At 50.0% G+C, this 17,012-nt stretch overlaps 1 protein-coding gene across 2 annotated transcripts; it reads right to left on the bottom strand.

The window, feature by feature from the left end:
- Nucleotides 1–271: 271 nt before the first annotated feature.
- Nucleotides 272–16,425, bottom strand: megf10 (multiple EGF-like-domains 10). Of its 2 annotated transcripts, none has more exons than XM_029169174.3 (26): nt 16,266–16,425; nt 13,456–13,528; nt 13,267–13,370; nt 12,562–12,663; nt 12,337–12,437; nt 11,655–11,747; nt 8,672–8,918; nt 7,434–7,554; nt 7,178–7,314; nt 6,723–6,935; nt 6,300–6,474; nt 6,051–6,171; nt 5,805–5,968; nt 5,600–5,702; nt 4,623–4,769; nt 4,357–4,491; nt 4,156–4,284; nt 3,942–4,070; nt 3,583–3,711; nt 3,380–3,508; nt 3,083–3,304; nt 2,847–2,956; nt 2,682–2,763; nt 2,537–2,581; nt 2,241–2,450; nt 272–1,820 (listed from the first exon to the last, which is right to left on the bottom strand). In XM_029169174.3, the coding sequence occupies exons 3-26, from the start codon at nt 13,368–13,370 to the stop codon at nt 1,684–1,686; spliced, it is 3,285 nt and encodes a 1,094-aa protein (XP_029025007.1). In that variant the 5' UTR covers nt 13,456–13,528; nt 16,266–16,425; the 3' UTR covers nt 272–1,683. The 2 variants fall into 2 exon arrangements, with proteins under 2 accessions (XP_029025007.1, XP_029025008.1); XM_029169175.3 differs by having other exon boundaries at nt 2,682–2,760.
- Between the last annotated feature and the right edge of the window lie 587 nt (nt 16,426–17,012).

Here is a 17,012-nt window from a genome sequence, read left to right as displayed (position 1 = left end):
GAGCAGCTGGTCTACAGTTCAATCTCCCACCTTACCTTAATTTATTAAAATGTTTTTATGATTATTACAGTGCCTTTAATACATAAACAAAAAAGGAGAACTAGCAGATCACTGCAGTTGCAGAAGAAACATGTTGAGAGAAAACCAACAATCGGTGAACAAAATTAAGCTTTACAAAAAACACAGCCACTGCACCGATCCTGACAAAATCTAAATGACGGAGCACAGACTCTGTGACTGGTGACCAAGGCAGCAAACAGGCAGCAAAACACTCAATTTATTCATATTTTATTCCAAAATATTTGAACAAATATTTATAATGAAAACAGCATAATAGATAAAAAAGTGGTTTGGTAATCGTGGCACTGACAATGTACAGTATGTATAGAATTATCATTATAGCAGATTCTTTACTTTTCCACCAAAGGGACATTTGCTCCTGTTCTGCTTCTGGTGATACAGACATTTTACATCGTAACTGATAAAACTATGTACATAGTTTAAAAAAATAAGCTCAGAAAGAGATTTTGCTAATTAAAAAAACATAGTCATTCAAATGCAACGTTTTCTTTTCACTATTGTAGGTAATTCATTTTTCAAAAAACTAAAGTCCTGCTTAAGTTTTAAGTATTAGATATGATGAAGCCTTTAAAATGTAACAAAACAGCAGAAACATGAATATGAAGCAGAGCAAACTGTCAGAAAAGAAGGGCAAAAGCTCCTATTTATAAAAGAGTTAAACCAGCCACTACATCAAACAAACATCCTCAGGATGAAACGAGAGCAAAGTTACTGAGTTAATATAATATAATAAAGGCACATGTGAAACCTGAACCACAGATCCATAACCAGATCACTGACTATAGTCAGAGTCTGGCCTGAAGCTGTCAGCTGTCAATCAAACCCACCTCCTCTGAACTCACTCAAAGACAGCAGGACAGGGACCGCGGACTCAGCTGGACCTGGATCAGTTCTGCAGCGAGCTCTGAACCGTCGGCTTCGTCCTTGGACGGGCTGACGCGCGTGTTGCTGCCGGTGCTGGACTTTCAGAGATTCATTGTGTTCGTTGGGACGGAGTTTGCTCTTGATGGAATTGGTTTGTTCTTGTTGTAAATCCACTTCTGTAGCAGTGAATAAATAAATAAGCTGTGAGCCAACTACTGAGAAACCTGTAGCTGCATTCTGAAAGCTCTAAGTGCTTCTCCACACTCTGGGTCTCACCAACAGTTGTGCTGCTGCCACCATTAATTCCAACATGAGCTTCCAGCATTACTGTATAAATTAAGGGTCTTCAGAAAATCCGTGTCCATTCAGTGTGGCTAAAAACACTAATATGAACATGAAGCAGCACGAGGCACATTAGGTCGTCTCAGCAGGTTCTGAATGGCCCGTTCCAGGACCAGACTGGGTTTGTTCTGATTTTACAAAAGGGGCAAAATGATTACGTAAACCATCAGCTCTGGGCCACACAGGAACCGGTCGTACCTTTGTTTCAGTTCAGCCTTGTACCAAAGTCTCACAGCGTCTAGTTCTCGCGTTGCTTTTCATACAAAACATCCTGATGTGTAAAATGTTGACAGACCGTTTGATCCGAACGCTGTAAACATCCGGGTGGCGTCTAATAGAGTGACGAAGCCCCGTCAGGGCGGCCGGTCCGTGGAGCATCCGGTGCTGGTGAGTCCATTATTCGCCGCTCTGAAGCTCTGGATCTGGACTCTCCCTCGCGGGGAGGACATCGTAGTGACAGGAGATGCTCTTCGGAAGGTCGTAGGGATCCTGAGCACCGGGTCCAGGGAACTGGACTGGGCTCACACTTGGCTCTGAAACCAGAAGCAGAGGAGAAGTGAACTAGGGAGCAAGTGTAGAGAGAAGCAGTCCAGTCACAAACATCAGCCTCTTCAGCGTCCAGTGAAGTGAAGCCATATTCACATAAAAATAATCTTGCTTCTATACATTCATATCCTCCACAACGTGCTGCTCTTCTGCAATGACTCTGCTCCTTACATAAAAGGAAACATTGAATATTCAGATTTACTATTCTTACTTTTTATATACCTAAATTATGACCATGCTTGTATATGTTTGTTAAATATGACTCGGACCATCACACACGAGGCCTGTGATGAGGTGTGAACCAAACTTCCTCTGTGGATGCGATGAAAGCCCCTGTGATTCATAGCAACGGTTCATGTGACTGTACAGGTGTCTAATAAAACCAGGGACCGGTGAACGCTTCTGACCAGCTCCACAGACGCTCGTCCTCCTGATGCCGCTGCTGCCGCTGATCTCGGCGTACAGCGAGTCCTGTCTGGCCGGTGACTTCATCTCCATGTAGCCACACTCTGTGTTCCTGGCCGTCAACAGCGGGGGGTCCTTGATGGTGGCGTAGGGGTTCTCGGAGCTGCTGAGGGAACAGGAGCTGGCGTGGTAGGATGAGCCCTTGACCACATCTGCATGAAGCGGAGGGAGGAGTTGATGAGGAGCTGACACCAGCATCGGTGTGTGGGTGGAGGCGCGCGCACGAGCCACAACCTACCGCGCAGAGACGTCCCCATGTGCCTCCTGTCGAGTCCGAAGGCTCCTATAATAATAATAGCAGAGGAGATGCAGGTGGAACAGAATATTAGTCTGGCTGTCACAGAGCATTCGCTATGAAGCGCTAATCGTGCTCCGCGTCCCACCCAGGCTGCTGGAGCAGCTCCCGTGCTTCCAGTCTGCAGGCAGCGTGCCGGTGCGGTCGACCAGCGGCGACACGTTCTTCTGCTGAAAACATGACGGCAGCGGTTAGTAGAGGAACCTGGAGGCGCTGCTGCTGCTGCGGCTCCTGTGCCGACGCTCTGCCGTACCTTCTCGTAATGACCCGTGTTCATGTGAGGAGGACTCACGCACTGGGTCAGAGTGTGGTAGCTGGGGTTGGAGAAGTAGCTGCTGGGGAGCGTCTCGCGGGGCGACGGGCCTGAAGGGGTCGGGAGGTGAACGGGTAACAGTCAGAGGGTTCGTGGGACTCGTCGGCACGAGTGTGAACCAATGGAGCACATTCAGCGGGAAATGGGTTTAAAAGCAGTGGTGAGGCTGTGAGTACCTGCAGCGGGGGGCTCCAGCCTGGCGGCGGGCGTGTAGGTCACACTGGGCATGGTCGGCTCTTTGCCCTTCTGCTTCCTTTTGTAGACGAGGAAGAGGCTGATGAGGAAGAGCACCAGCAGAACCAGGACGACGATGCCCGCTATCACTCCCATGTGGTAGGTGTCTACCTGGATGGCGGTGCTGGTGAAACTGTTGAGGCTGCCCACGACCAGGACGCCGGCTGCAGGGACAGATCCACACGTCCTCTGATCCGAACCGGTTGCGTGTGCATGTTGTGATGACGGCGGGTGCTCACCTTGGTCGCAGCGCGCTCCTCTCCAGCCTGGGCTGCAGTAGCACGTGCCAGTAATGTGATCGCAGGTGGAGTTGTTGAGGCAGTCACAGACCTGACGGCAGCCGTAGCCGTAGGAACCAGGGGGACACTCTGTAGAAACACACATCAGTAACATCCACTAGAGGAGGACGGAGGCGGTGAAATAGTGCTCCAGCATCACACACTTTGTTCACAGTGACGTCCCATGAAGCCGGTGCGACAGTTACACTGTCCAGAGACATGGTCGCAGTCGGCTCCATTCCTGCACTGGCAGCTCTGGAGACAGTCCCTCCCAAACAAACCCAGAGGACAACCTGCAAAGATGAATAGTGTCACATACAACACTGCTGCCGCTCAAGCTCTGGGCTCAAACGGCACCATCTGGCCCCAGCGGGTTCATGGTTAAGGTACTGGAGAATGAAAAGACTGCAGTTTGGTTGTGAGGGAGTCCTCGTAATTTAACGCTGGGGAACGAGGGTCCACCTCTAACCCACCCAACAGCTACAGTCTCCCCACATGTACAGGTAAACGCTGTGTGACTGACGCTGTGTGCAGTAGAGGCCGCTCCACCCTCTGGTGCACCTGCATCCTCCGTCGTAGGCGCTGCAGTGGGCTCCGTTGTGACAGTTACAGGTGTGGATGCAGTCGGGTCCCCACTGTCCCGGAGGACACGCTGCGCAACAGTGACAGGAGAGAGGCGGCTTAGACACGGGAGCCGGTGCGGGACAAGCGGCAGGTGCTACCGACGGGGGACGCACGCTGGGAGCAGTCGCTTCCGATCCAGCCTGGGTAACACTGACAGGAGCCGTCGATGGGGTTGCAGGTGCCGTTGTTGGTGCAGCTGCAGGTCCAGGCACAGTTCTTCCCGAAGCGTCCGGTGGGACACACTGCAACAACACACGCGTCAGCATCGCCTCGAGCCCCTCGGAAGCCGCGGCGCCGCGGGGCCCGACGCTCACCGTCGTTGCACAGGCGCCCCCTGAAGCCCGGCAGGCAGTCACATCGCCCCGTGATGTGGTGACACGGCCCGTTGCTGTGGACACACTGTGGACAGGTCTGACTGCAGCGGGGGCCGAAGGAACCTGAGGAGCAGACTGGGGCATCCATTCCCCTCAGTTACTAGTGTGGAGGAGCCCGACGTTTCCCACATGCAGTATTTAAGAACAGTCAACTAGCTTCTACTTTTACTGCTTAGAGCGCGGCGCACGGATGCACACGGACTCACTCCTCTGACACGTGGAGCCTCTGAAGCCTGGAGCGCACTCGCACGTCCCATCGTCCGGGGAGCAGGACGCCCCGTTGTCACAGTTGCAGGGGAGGGAGCAGTTGGGGCCCCAGCGGCCCCGAGCACACACACTGTCACAGCGGAGCCCTGAACACACACACACACACACACACACACACACACACACACACACACACACACACACACACACACACACACACACACACACACACACACACACACACACACACACACACACACACACACACACACACACACCAAAGCAACAATTCTTTTTTTAACAATAAATTAATGATTAAATTAAATTCAATTACCTTTTTTAATGTAAATGTTGAGGCTTCAACCCTTCAAATTAAAAGCAGGCATTGTTAACGTACTGGAGGGTTACATGTTGCTGATGTTAGTGACATTTGGTTGTTTACATCGTCAGGTTTATATTCATTGTTTTGTACTTTTTGTGACTTTTCTCATCTATTTTTAATCATGTTCTAGAAACTGACGGTATTAATTGAGGAGTTGTTGGACCATATATCCTATTTCACCACTATATCATATGAGAGCTACATTGACCACATACTGTAGCAATGATCATACAGTGCATATGACATAGAAACTCCTCTGTTACAGTGTCATACCTATTAATGCTTCCACTGGCTTCATCTGTCTGTGGTCTAGGATTAAACATCACATCTCTTCACGTTTTCTATCTTTATTTTCTTGTATTTTGTGTTATGACTTATTAAATTGACTTGATCTCCGCAATAATTTACTTAGTTTTATATTAAAATCAGATCGACCCATTTATGCTAACAGGCTACGTACCACAGGCTGCTGTCAAACCTTCAAAATATCCATCTGCCTCTCAAGGTCCATCAGAACCAAAGAGTGATGGTTTTCCTTTAAACTGACAACAGCAGCTGTGATATATGGTTAAACAGGCGCTTTGGGTTTCCTACCGGTCCAGCCGGCCAGACAGCGGCAGTGACCCGTGGCGTGGTGGCACCCGTCCGCATGGCTGCAGTCACAGCGCTCTTCACAGTTCACCCCGTAGGTCCCATCCTGGGGAGGACACCCAGCGCAGAGCGCTCAGACCTCGACTCAACAACAGAGCAGTGTGTGATGTGCTCATCTTGATGATGATGAGGGTGCGGTGTTTCTGACCTGGCAGCGGAGCTCACACCTCTCTCCTCTCCAGCCTGGAGCGCAGGCGCACTGACCGTCCCGGGCGTCACACGCTCGTCCGCTCTCGCACGCACAGCTGAGGTCGCAGGCCGGACCCCAGGATCCAGGGGGGCAGCCGATGGAGCAGTCCACGCCATGCCACCCTAATTCAATGAGGACAACAGCGCTGGAGCTAACAAAGGTCATCACACGCATTAACTCTCACGTGCATGAAGAGAGTCTGACCTGCTTCACAGGAGCAGGATCCGTCCACTGGGGAGCAGCGGGCACCGTTCTTACAGCTGCAGCTGGAGGAGCAGTTTACTCCATACGTTCCTACTGGACAAGCCACCGAGCAGTTGGGGCCCTGCGGGGAAGTTGCACAACATCCACACAACATGTTGTAGCTCATCCACTGGTGAAACCTGTGGTTTCTAATCACTGGTGCGGTCTGGGGTCAGACGTAGCTACGCCTCCAATAGGAAACAGGTTTACCGTGAAGCCTGGAGCGCAGACACAGTCGCCGGTCACACGGTGGCAATCGGCACCGTTCTGACACCTGCAAACCTGCAGACAGGACCCGCCGTAGAACCCTGGGGGGCACGTCTCGTTGCAGTAGGGGCCTGACCAGCCAGGGCCACAGCTGCACTCCCCTGACATCGGGTGGCAACTGGTGACAGGGGTCGACACAGCACGGTTAGTGGGAGGACTGTCTGCAGGAGACGACCAGGGATCAGAGGAGGCTGCTTTTTAAAATGACCAAGATGGAAAGTGATGTGAGAACAGATAACATCAGCATGTTGCCATGTGTGTGACAACACTAAAACATGGCCATGATTTGTCATCTTTCTATCTTACACACTTCCTGACCCGCACAGAAGACCCAGGGCAGGATACGAGTCTAACGGCGATGCATACCTGAGCGTGTTCTGGGCAGAACAGGCACACGTCCGGTCACAGCCGGGGCCGTAGCGTCCTTCAGGACACAGGGGAACGTCGCAGGCGTCGCCAGCGTACCCCGCCTCACACACACACGTCCCGCTGGTGCGGTCGCACGTGCTGTGGTTCTTACAGCGACACGTCTTTGAGCAGCCGGGACCAAACGTACCGACCGGACACTCCTCCTGGCACCTGGTCACAGCGGGAGACACGGTCATCAGCGCTGCTTCGTTCTGGATCACTGGATTCTCCTTGAACGGTGACCGTATTGTGGTGAAGGAGCCTCAGATTTTTATTTCTGGGGACTGAATGTCCCTGGATGGATCTCCAGGACAGACAGGGTTGTCATATAGTGCATCATATTCAGTTCCACCACAAAAGAATAACACATAAATCCAGACATAGCTGTGCAGCACTGATGGGTAGCATCTCACCGTTCTCCCGTGTATCCAGATCCGCACACACACTGTCCAGTGGCCGACACACACAGGCTGTTGTGGTGACACTGACAGTCCTGTGAACAGTTCTGTCCGAAGGTTCCGATTGGACACGGCTGGCCGCACACCGCACCCTGCACACGGGAGCCGGGGGTAAACGTTCTGTCATCAACTAGAACAGCACCAGTCTGCCCTGGTGTCATCTCATCACTCTCCAGACCGCACTCCGCTCCACATTTGACCTGGGACCTACCATCCATCCTGCCGGGCAGAAGCACTCCCCGGTCACATGGTGACACAGGCCTCCGTTCTGACACGGACATCTCTCCTCACATTCGTGGCCATGTTGACCGGGTGGACAGAGCTCTTCACAGCTGTGAACAACAAAGCAGTGCTCCTTTCATCTGGTGGTGCTTAAGTCAAACATAGAAGAACCTGCACTTTGTAGGCTTGTACAGTTAAAAAACACAGTGAACTCGCACTAAGCTAATCAGTCCAATGTCCTGGTTCTGGCTTCTCTGGGTCCCCTGTTGCTCTGATCTTATCACTAGCTGCCAGGTTGATCCAGTGGCTTAAGGTTGCTTCCATCAACCACTTGGTCACTAACCAGTCACCCTGTGGAACCTTCCAGTGCAGCAGGAGGAGGATGATCACAAACCCTCTAAGTGACTGGATGTGTGTCAGGAACATGGTCCTCAGGACACACTGAGGGTCGAAGATGTGGATTTAGTAGAACCTTCTGATGGCTTCACTTTATAAGCTAGAAGTGATCTGAACGTCCTTCAAAAAATATACGCGTGTACATCAGTACGACATAAAAAGGGGCCAGCTGACTTGATGAAGACGTGTCTGACCTGTCGTACTCTCTCTGCCACAGTCATCTATGTCACTCTGTGAGTTTGAGTCAGGTTTTATCTAAACTTCCACATTCAATGTGCAGCATCGACATCTGAATCATAGTGTTCATCTAATGTGAAGGGTTTGGTTGGTGTATGTGTCTACACATCTTAGTAGTTCGGGATAGAGTCTAAATCAGCAGCTACAGTAACTCAGTCCAGGGTTCGTAACTGGTGTCATCTTTGCCATCTGGGGGTCCAGAGAACCTCCATGTGGTACCCGTCAATTCTGGTGGGTGGAATCCAATGCTGTGTTCTCCTCCAGCTCCCACAGTGGTTGTGGGTGGGTCAGAAAGTGTACACTGAGTGCAGTCCAAAGGCTAATCTGATAGAAGACTGGACTCCCTGACCCTCCTCATCTTTTCTGCTGGTAAAGGTTTCTCTGCTTCTAGATCATTACTGACACGTGCTAACACACAATCACTTGAACCTCTTGAACTGAGAGTTCTGGGTCTCACTGGGCCCTGCTCAGGCTCTACTACTCCTCATACCTATCATGAATGTTAAGATACCGAGCAGCGAAGATCTCAGGCAAACACAAAGTATCGCTGGGCTTTTATTTTCTAGGGTTAGAAGCAGGAAACGACTGACTTACAAAGCTCCTGTGAACCCTGGTGAGCACTCGCACTCTCCGGTCACGTGGTGACAGGCGGCACCGTTCTGACACTGGCATTTCTGTTGGCATCCATTCCCATAGGAGTCCCCCTTACAGTGGCTCTCGCAGCGCCAGCCTTCGTACCCAGGAGGGCAGATGCAGGCTCCGGTGATGGGGTTGCACAGGGCCCCGTTCTGGCACTGACATCTGTTACTGCAGTGGGGTCCCCAGTGGCTGCTGTCACAAGCTGAGGTGGAGGAGAGGCAGAATGTAAATACGGTGATGTGAGCTCCACCTTCACACCCTGCGATCCAGTCATACTTTGCACCAGACCTCAATATTGAGCTATGAAACTAGAAGATTAGGAGGACTCCACAAAAGCAAATATTATCATTCAAATAATCAGGAGAGCAGGTTTAGGAGGTGTTAATAAGGAGTAATGATACAACAATCGTACATAAGAGAGAAAAGGCAATTTAATACAGAGGTCGCGCAACCGTTGAGACCAGTGCTGTGAGACTCCAACAAAAGCAAAGGGACAAAAATAGATCCACAGGCGCAGTGACTTCAACACTTGAACTGATCGATAGGACTAGTAGTTATCATGTGTAATACATTACCCAGATAAGAGCTGCTGTTGCTCAGTTACCTAAAGGTGGTTAATATCTAAGCTCACAGAAAAGCTGCATGCATGTCCTGGCTCCGGACGCCACCGCTCCATCAGCGCACAAAAGGGAGGAGGCAGGTGACGGAACCAGTGCCACACTGACAATGACCGTCAGGAAAAAGGAGAAAAGAGATCTGAATAATATGGAAGCGATGACCTGAGAATAGTCGACAAACCACGGATAAACAGAATCAGAACCTGGGACTGGAACGCAGACTTTCAAGCCCTCCCTACACAAACAGACTCTGGTGGTTGTGGGCAGAATACAAAGTAACACGTCCCCCCGCTCCACCAGTCTGCCACTGACGGGCCTTTCATTGGCTCTGACCCGGTAAAGCGTCCACACTTCCTGTTCCTCCGGCCTGTGTGACAAACGGGGGGGGGCAGATCCTAGAGACCCTGGCACCTTTGTTAAAGCCTGACCTAGATTAAAGAGGGGCCAAACTCCCAGTCGGCCTGCAGAGGAACCGGCTCTGTGCCCCGAAGCCCACATCAACGGAGCGGCAGCAGAGGAGCCGCTCCAGTCGCCGTAACCGGAGCTGCCAGTTGTCAGGGCAGGCTCCTCTCTGCGGTGGAGGGGGGGGGGGTTCTCCTCATTACCCAGTCTACTTGGCACGTCGCACCCATGGGAACAGAACACGCCTTTCCCACCAAAACCCAGATTCCCAGTGAGAAAAAACATCTGGAGCATTCCTCTAGCTGGGAAACATTTGTTGTCCTGTTCCCGAAAACAGTGGAACCATCAACACAGGCCTCGATCAGCGGCGGAGCTCCACCAGGGCTCCAGCGGGTTGAGGAGTGAGGATCCAGCTCACGGCTGCTGCTGCCTGGTCAGAACAGACACCCAGAGGCTCCCGCCGGGTCAGGGCCCGGTTTCAGTCTTGGTTCTAGTTGTTTCCTGCGCTGCCGTTAACCAGTGGAAGCCCAGCTCTTCACTGGCTCCAGTGTTAGAACAGCTGAGGCTGTTCCTGATGCGACTACGTTCGAACCTCACACCAGCAGAGCTCCTGCGCTGAGGACCTCCGGCCGACCCGGACGCTGGTCGGGTTCAAGGTGAGCAGAGTGTGGCGTGGGACAGGAGAGGAGTGTGCTTTGGGCTGCTGCTACATTCCTGCAGCTCAACCCGAGGCGTCCGGAGCATCAGCTGTTATCATGTGCACTAAATCACAAGCTCAGAGCCCCAGGTCATTTTCTACATTACTGCTTTCTGCTCCTTTTATTCCTGCCTTCGCTGCAGCACAGCTTTTCCCTCTCCCCAGACATATTGTCAGAGCCTGTTGACCTGTAAACCAGTGAATGCGTGGTGAATGAATGATCCATTAGAACCACCGATGAACACATGAACCTACGCGGGTCTCCGTCGGCAACGGCTTCATTCCACTCTCTCTCACTCACTCCTTGTGCCTTTTTCCTGCCCTCGTGCTGGTTTGCTGTGGTTTCCTCTGCCTCCCATTCAAACGCAGCCTCTGCCAGCTGCTCCCTGTTGACTTCATCAGCCTCCACGCTGGTCTCACAGCTGCTTCTGACTCTGAACTATCACACAGAACCCTCCAGCCAACACTCAGCCCAACGTCCAGAAACCTGAGCCACATCGTGATCTGCTGCCTTGGTTAATGTTGGTAGAGAAGCATTCACTGTATCTGACTGCTAACAGCAGTCCAATAATAAATACATAGAGAAAGTGTGACTGACTGACCACTAACTAATCATCAACATCAGTATTTTGATGATCAGCTTTTCCTGTGGCCACGTTTACTCATGTTCCTTCTATCTGTGTGTGAGAGCAGGCAGACGGGCCGGGTCCGATGGGGCCCAGCACACAATAGGCTCCTTCATCACAGGCTGAAAGGGGCTCATGTGTCATCTTATAGGAGGACACACGGTCAGCGTGGGTCAGATGAAAAAAACCAACTGGAAACGTCATCTTTAAACCAAGGTAAATTCACTTCACTTGAAGATCTGAAGCGATGTTTTAAATCGGGAAAGAGAGAAATCTGCGGTCAACATCAAAGCAGTGATGGTGGAACCAGACTCAACAGCTGCTCCCACAATGAACTGATTCCAGGTCAGTTTATTTACTCAAACCTGGTGATGTCACAGTGTATGAAACGGCCGTCCCCAGACATGAAGAAGAATGTAGGCGCTTCAGATGGAAAACCACCACCAACAGTAATGGAATGATCACAGGGAGGGACTCGCTCATCGTAAACTGGACGTTATGAAGTACAGAAGGACACGCTGGTGTCGCTGGTGACGTCCAGAGGGAAAGAAGCAGAGGCTTGTTCAGACACAGACAGCAGCAGCTGGACGACTTACCGCTGAAGCAGTTGGAGCCTCCCCAGCCCGGCTCACACTGACAGGTGTTGGGGGCCTTACAGTGACCGTGGACGCAGCTCTGGGCGCAGAAAGCTGCACAGGGAGGAGACAGGAAGACGTGGTTCATGCACGTGCATGTGCGGCAGGTTGTCAGGTAACGCGCCAGGCCTCCATCGCCTCAATGCTTTTGCTTTAGTGCTGAACCGCCGCTCGCTAGTTCGTTACGCGGCTCCAACACGACTGCTGCTGAGGATCTGGTCACGCACTGGATGAACCACATCGTTCATCCAGTGCCAGTCTCGTTCCTGGTCACAGCAGCATGTGATGGCGGCTCATAACAGCGTCTTTCATATTACATTTATTCCCCTCATTACTACAGTCCACGCATGAATCTAAGTTGACTTCATGGTGACTGAGCTCTTGTCTGTGCTGAAGCTCGTCTCTTATTGTCCGTTCTGGACAACTGGCACCGTGGCTTCACACCTGTCGCCGTCTAGAGCCAGAGCCGACGGTCCGACAGACTGCTCTGGCCAGGAACCAGGAGGCAGAGGGGCAGTGAACGCATCCCATCATGACTTTTATTCTCTATTTATGTGAAGAATCTGATATTTGCAGTAAGTTGGTGACTTGAACGCTGCTAAACACAAGGTGCTGGTGCTGATGGGTGCGTGTGGATACTCACGAGCGCACGTGTCTCCGTTCTCATAGAAGCCGGGGCAGCACTGGGACTTGCGTCGGTACATGGTCTTCTCTCCTCGGCGGTAGGCTGTGCGGTAGCTCACCCTGCACGGCATCAGGACACACAGGAGAGGAGTCTATGAAACCTGCGCCTCGGCTCATCAGAGCGTCTGAAGCCGCGTGAACAGCTGGGACCCGGACGGGGAGTGCGTCCGCGCTCCGGCCTCACCTGTGTCTAGTGCACTTGAACCAGTTGAGGATGTCGGCGCAGCTGGTGTAATAGACCTGGTCGTAGGGATGAGCGTACGACTCCTGCACAGTCACAGAGTAACTGAAAAGGAAGGAGGTGAAGGAGGCCTCAATAAACAAAACACAGCCGTCGACTTGGGAATAGGTTTTTCCATTTCATTTACCTGAGAGAGGAAAGGATTAAATCATCAACAAGTACATTTTCTATTATATCTCATCATGTGACACTAATCATTGTCACTTTGCTCCATTTTAAAGCAGTGACTCTGTAGCTTGTGTACATAACATTTGTTGTCCTCTTAAAATAACTCCTCACGTTCTGTGGAACCTGTGCCGTTAAACATCTGGTTCACTTTAGTTTAGTAATTAATATCTGATGAGTTATTTTCAGGGGACGGCAAATGTTACTGTTGTCAAGCTGTGGAGTCACTGCTTCATATGTCAGCAAAGTGACATGAGAATAGAATAGAATATTTGCAGAGATGTTACTGTAGACGGGCTGATATTAATGGCATCATCAGTGCATGTGTCGTCTTTTCCAGCCTCTTCATGTACTTAATCATGTGTTAATTAAAATACGCTGCAACATATACGCTGGGGGGGTTGGTTGACATGATGGTGTAGTTAGTGAGGCTGAGTCTATTATTAGTCTGAGTCTGATGGAAAAGACATGACTGGGACCCACCTCTCCCAGTGGCTGCATACGTTGGGATCGTCCAGGTTCAGGGGAGACGTGACGCGAGGCAGCTGATGGAAAGTCAGAGCCAGCAGAAGCAGAGACACGTCCATCTGAGTCAGAGCAGGACACAGGCCGTTAATGTCCGTGGAGGCAGACTCGCCGCTGCACTGCAGGACAGAGGAAGACGTGCTTTACCTTGGAAGGCTCGACCCTCGGCTGCTATGTGGCCATCTGCGTCCACTTCAGCAGGAATAACTATTACAGAGGACTGGAAAGAAAAGTGCATGTTTCAGTGTCTCCCACCAGCGGACTGAGTGGATGACTGGAACAAGGAGCCAGCTTTAAAAACATGCTTTGGAACATGGAGGAAACTGGCAGAGCTGGTCCCACTGAAGACGACGCCACTCTGTGAATGTTCAAACTGGACTAAGTGACTAAAATTCTTCATGTAGTATGAAAACAACCAGACACCTGACTTTGATCAACTCTACCAGGTAAATAGTAACTAACTTGTGGTGACATCAAAGTGGGGTCTCACCATTGACATAATGCCTTCCCTATCCCCTTTAACCTAACCCAAACATCACAACTAAAGGCAGACTAACCCTTGCTCTAATCCGAACCAAAATTCAATTCTAACACAAAATAACAAATTGACCCTCAAAAAGGCCTTTAAATTTGTGGGGCCCAGCCAAAGGGCCCCACAAGTGACCACAGGGTCCCATTTTGGTAGAAGAAAAAAGACACACACACACACACACACACACACACACACACACACACACACACACACACACACACACACACACACACACACACACACACACACACACACACTAAAGCATAAAGAACTAAAGCGTTGGACTGCTATTTGACTTTTACGTTTTATAATACTTTCAAGTTTCACTGAACGAGGAGGAGGATCTGCTGTGAACTGTTGGATGCCTGGACACAAAAGGCGTCGCTGAAGAAGAGCTGCACAGCAATAATAGGAGAGGCAGTGTACAAATTGGATCTTTAGCAGAATCTATTATAACCAGATGTGTAAAAATCAACTCTGGAACAGAAGCAAACGACCTCAAAGAACAGAGTCATTATAATTTACGATCACACATTTACACATAAGAGCCATGATGTTGGAGACGTGGCCTGTGGTTGGATGATTGTGATGAGATGGAGCCGCGGGCGTCTGTGGGACAAACACTAAGAACCCGTTAAGCTCCAGTTGGTTCAGATTTCCATGTGTCCGGTTGGAGACAGTGACACCAAGCAAGCTCCACCAGGGCTGTCGAAGGACAGCGAAGCTGAGGTCTGAACGAGCTGATGTCCAGCAGTCACTGCTTCAGCCCTTTGATGAATGTGAAGACATTAACCCTGTGATAGGACTACTCCACGGAGGAAGAGCTTGTGGCTATGAAAGCACTTAATGGGCAGCAGGACCCGTCCTCCCCAGCTTCACTGAGCGACAAGACGGCACAGCTGCAGCCACCAACACCAAACGCCATATCTCCACCCCAAGACAACTGCTCCGCTGCACAAACAAGGGCCACGTTGTGTTTGTGAAACAGTGAATCGGGCTGAACCAAGAGCCTGAGCTCCCTGTCCCCTCAGATCTGTCAGGAGCCAAGAGCTGATGTCCGAGGTCTGAGTGTGTTGGTTCTAGTTTTATACAGTGGAGCCGCAGCATTAGCTCCTCTGGACAGGACCTCATGGTAACAACACAATGAAAACTAGCTGCATACGTTTCTGTGCATTAAACAATCACAGACCAGAAGAATTCAACTGAGACACATTCTGGGAACCACTGTAGTGACTATTACAGCGCACATCTTGTTGTCTTTGTTTACTTCGCGAGCAATGTGCTTGAAAGCAGCACACTTACTTTCCCATCAGGCCTCGTTGGCTGTGCCTGGAAAAACAACAGCTGAAGCCAAAGAGGGAGGCTACAGCTGACTCAGACTAAGGAGACCCCAGCACATTGTTGACACGATGCACCACAATCAGAAAGATCCAAACAGTGGATCGGTAAGACAGAGGATCAAAAATCTCACGCTCAGTAATAATTAGGGAAAGACACATTTCTTTAACCATCTTTGATCTATTCTGTGTGTCTCCTCTGGCTGCCCAAAAGCAGCTGTGTGGTTGTGTATGAGACCGTTACAGTGGATCCCATGTCACAGTGCGTTGCTGAGTAGCGTGTCTCCTGTTTGGCTCCACACTGGGAGAACCGCCTTGTCACAATCACAGCAGATAAACGGGAGACGGGCCCTGAACTTGTCTGTTAACATGCTGTTGTGACAGCTTCTCCACAGTTTATATGATGGTGTGTATGTTAGAGCCATTCTGGTCCCCCTGCTGTGCTGGGTCACAAACCAGCAGGAACCGCGGATGTGAAAGTGGATAAAGCATTTGGGTGAAAGCTGGGTTCAGTAAAGAAGCATCTAAAACACACATTAAAGCAGTTGGGATCATATTAAAGAAAGTTTTTAAAAAAAGATTTTCTGGAATTAGCTAAAAAGCTAAGCAATTTGGCAGCTGAATGATTTCTGTAGCTGAAACAATAAACAAAGATTTCTGCCTTTATTGACATTATTATTATCATTATGTGAAAATAGCAATGAAAAGGTTCAATAGAAGTTGATTAAGATAAGTGTCAAAATATAATAATAATAACAATAATAATAACAATAATAATAATAATTTAAAAATATAAGGAACAACACTGAATGCTGAACTGGGCTCTTTCCTCCCACTGGAATCACGACAATGTTAATTGGAATCACGTCCTGTTAACATCTCACTGGCCGCTAACTAGCGGTCAAAAGTTGAAGCTGTACATTCACATTGCGACTTTTATAACTGGTTCTGGTTCTGGTTCTGGTCTAATCAAACCGCCGCAATAAGGAGCCGCTCTCAGGTGAACGCACTAGAACTAAACACATCCTCACATCCAGCCTGAATAAATAAACTCTGCTGCATATAAACATGTATTACTGTCGCTTTACCTGGAGAACATGGACCCGAGTCCTGGTGCCGCTCAGCCCAGCAGGTACCGCACGAAGCAGCTGAAGTCAGTCAGTTCGGTCAGACAAGCGAACACTGGCAGCGCGGCGACAACACAGCGGCCCAAACTTTCCCTGTTCTCACGCTATTGGTCCGCTGCTCCGTGACGTCACGCCCCATCGCCCCCCCTGAAAGCGCTCAATGCTGGATTAGCTAGTTACACGGTTTGACACCAGCTGTTGGTCACGGTTCCTCTCGTAGAGCCTCGTTCACCACCAACTGGTCAACGGAGGAAACAAGGCTGAATAAGCTCACGTGAGCCTCCCTGACCTTTGACCTGGACATTATGAATGAATAATGTGTTTATCTAATACACATAATAGGCCTGTGATCTTAAACAGAAGTGATTCTTTATCTTAATTTAAATGCAGACTCACTATATGCTCATCTGACTGAGTGCATTTCAACCCATCTGTGCATCTTGGTTCAACAGTGAAGTCTTTATGCACAGCAGCAAGTTAATATACTTTCAATATCTTATTTTTAAAATCTAAGCATCTTGTGATTCACCACCCTGCATAAACAGACTAGAAGTATTTACCTGGGGCTAAATTATATACTAACTCCTTTTTAGTTACTATATAGAAATCCAACTTTTTAAAAGCCATAGTTCCAGTAGTCTCTGAATGAAGAGCCACATGAAGCCTCTTGTTGATTGTATGTTGCTCAGTAAACCACGAGCAGGATCT

The sequence above is a fragment of the Betta splendens genome, chromosome 12, assembly GCF_900634795.4.
Source record: "Betta splendens chromosome 12, fBetSpl5.4, whole genome shotgun sequence".
In the NCBI taxonomy this organism is placed as follows: Eukaryota; Metazoa; Chordata; class Actinopteri; order Anabantiformes; family Osphronemidae; genus Betta; species Betta splendens.
Note: the sequence above shows the minus strand (reverse complement) of the source record. Positions and strands in the feature narration are given on the sequence as shown.

Excerpts from the sequence above, each read along its gene's own strand:
- megf10 (XM_029169174.3), bottom strand. The coding sequence starts at position 13,370 with ATGGACGTGTCTCTGCTTCTGCTGGCTCTGACTTTCCATCAGCTGCCT. Across the intron at positions 12,664-13,266 it reads GTATGCAGCCACTGGGAGAG|TTACTCTGTGACTGTGCAGG; the intron begins GTGGGTCCCAGT and ends CTTCCTTTTCAG. Across the intron at positions 2,764-2,846 it reads ACACGGGTCATTACGAGAAG|CAGAAGAACGTGTCGCCGCT; the intron begins GTACGGCAGAGC and ends TCATGTTTTCAG.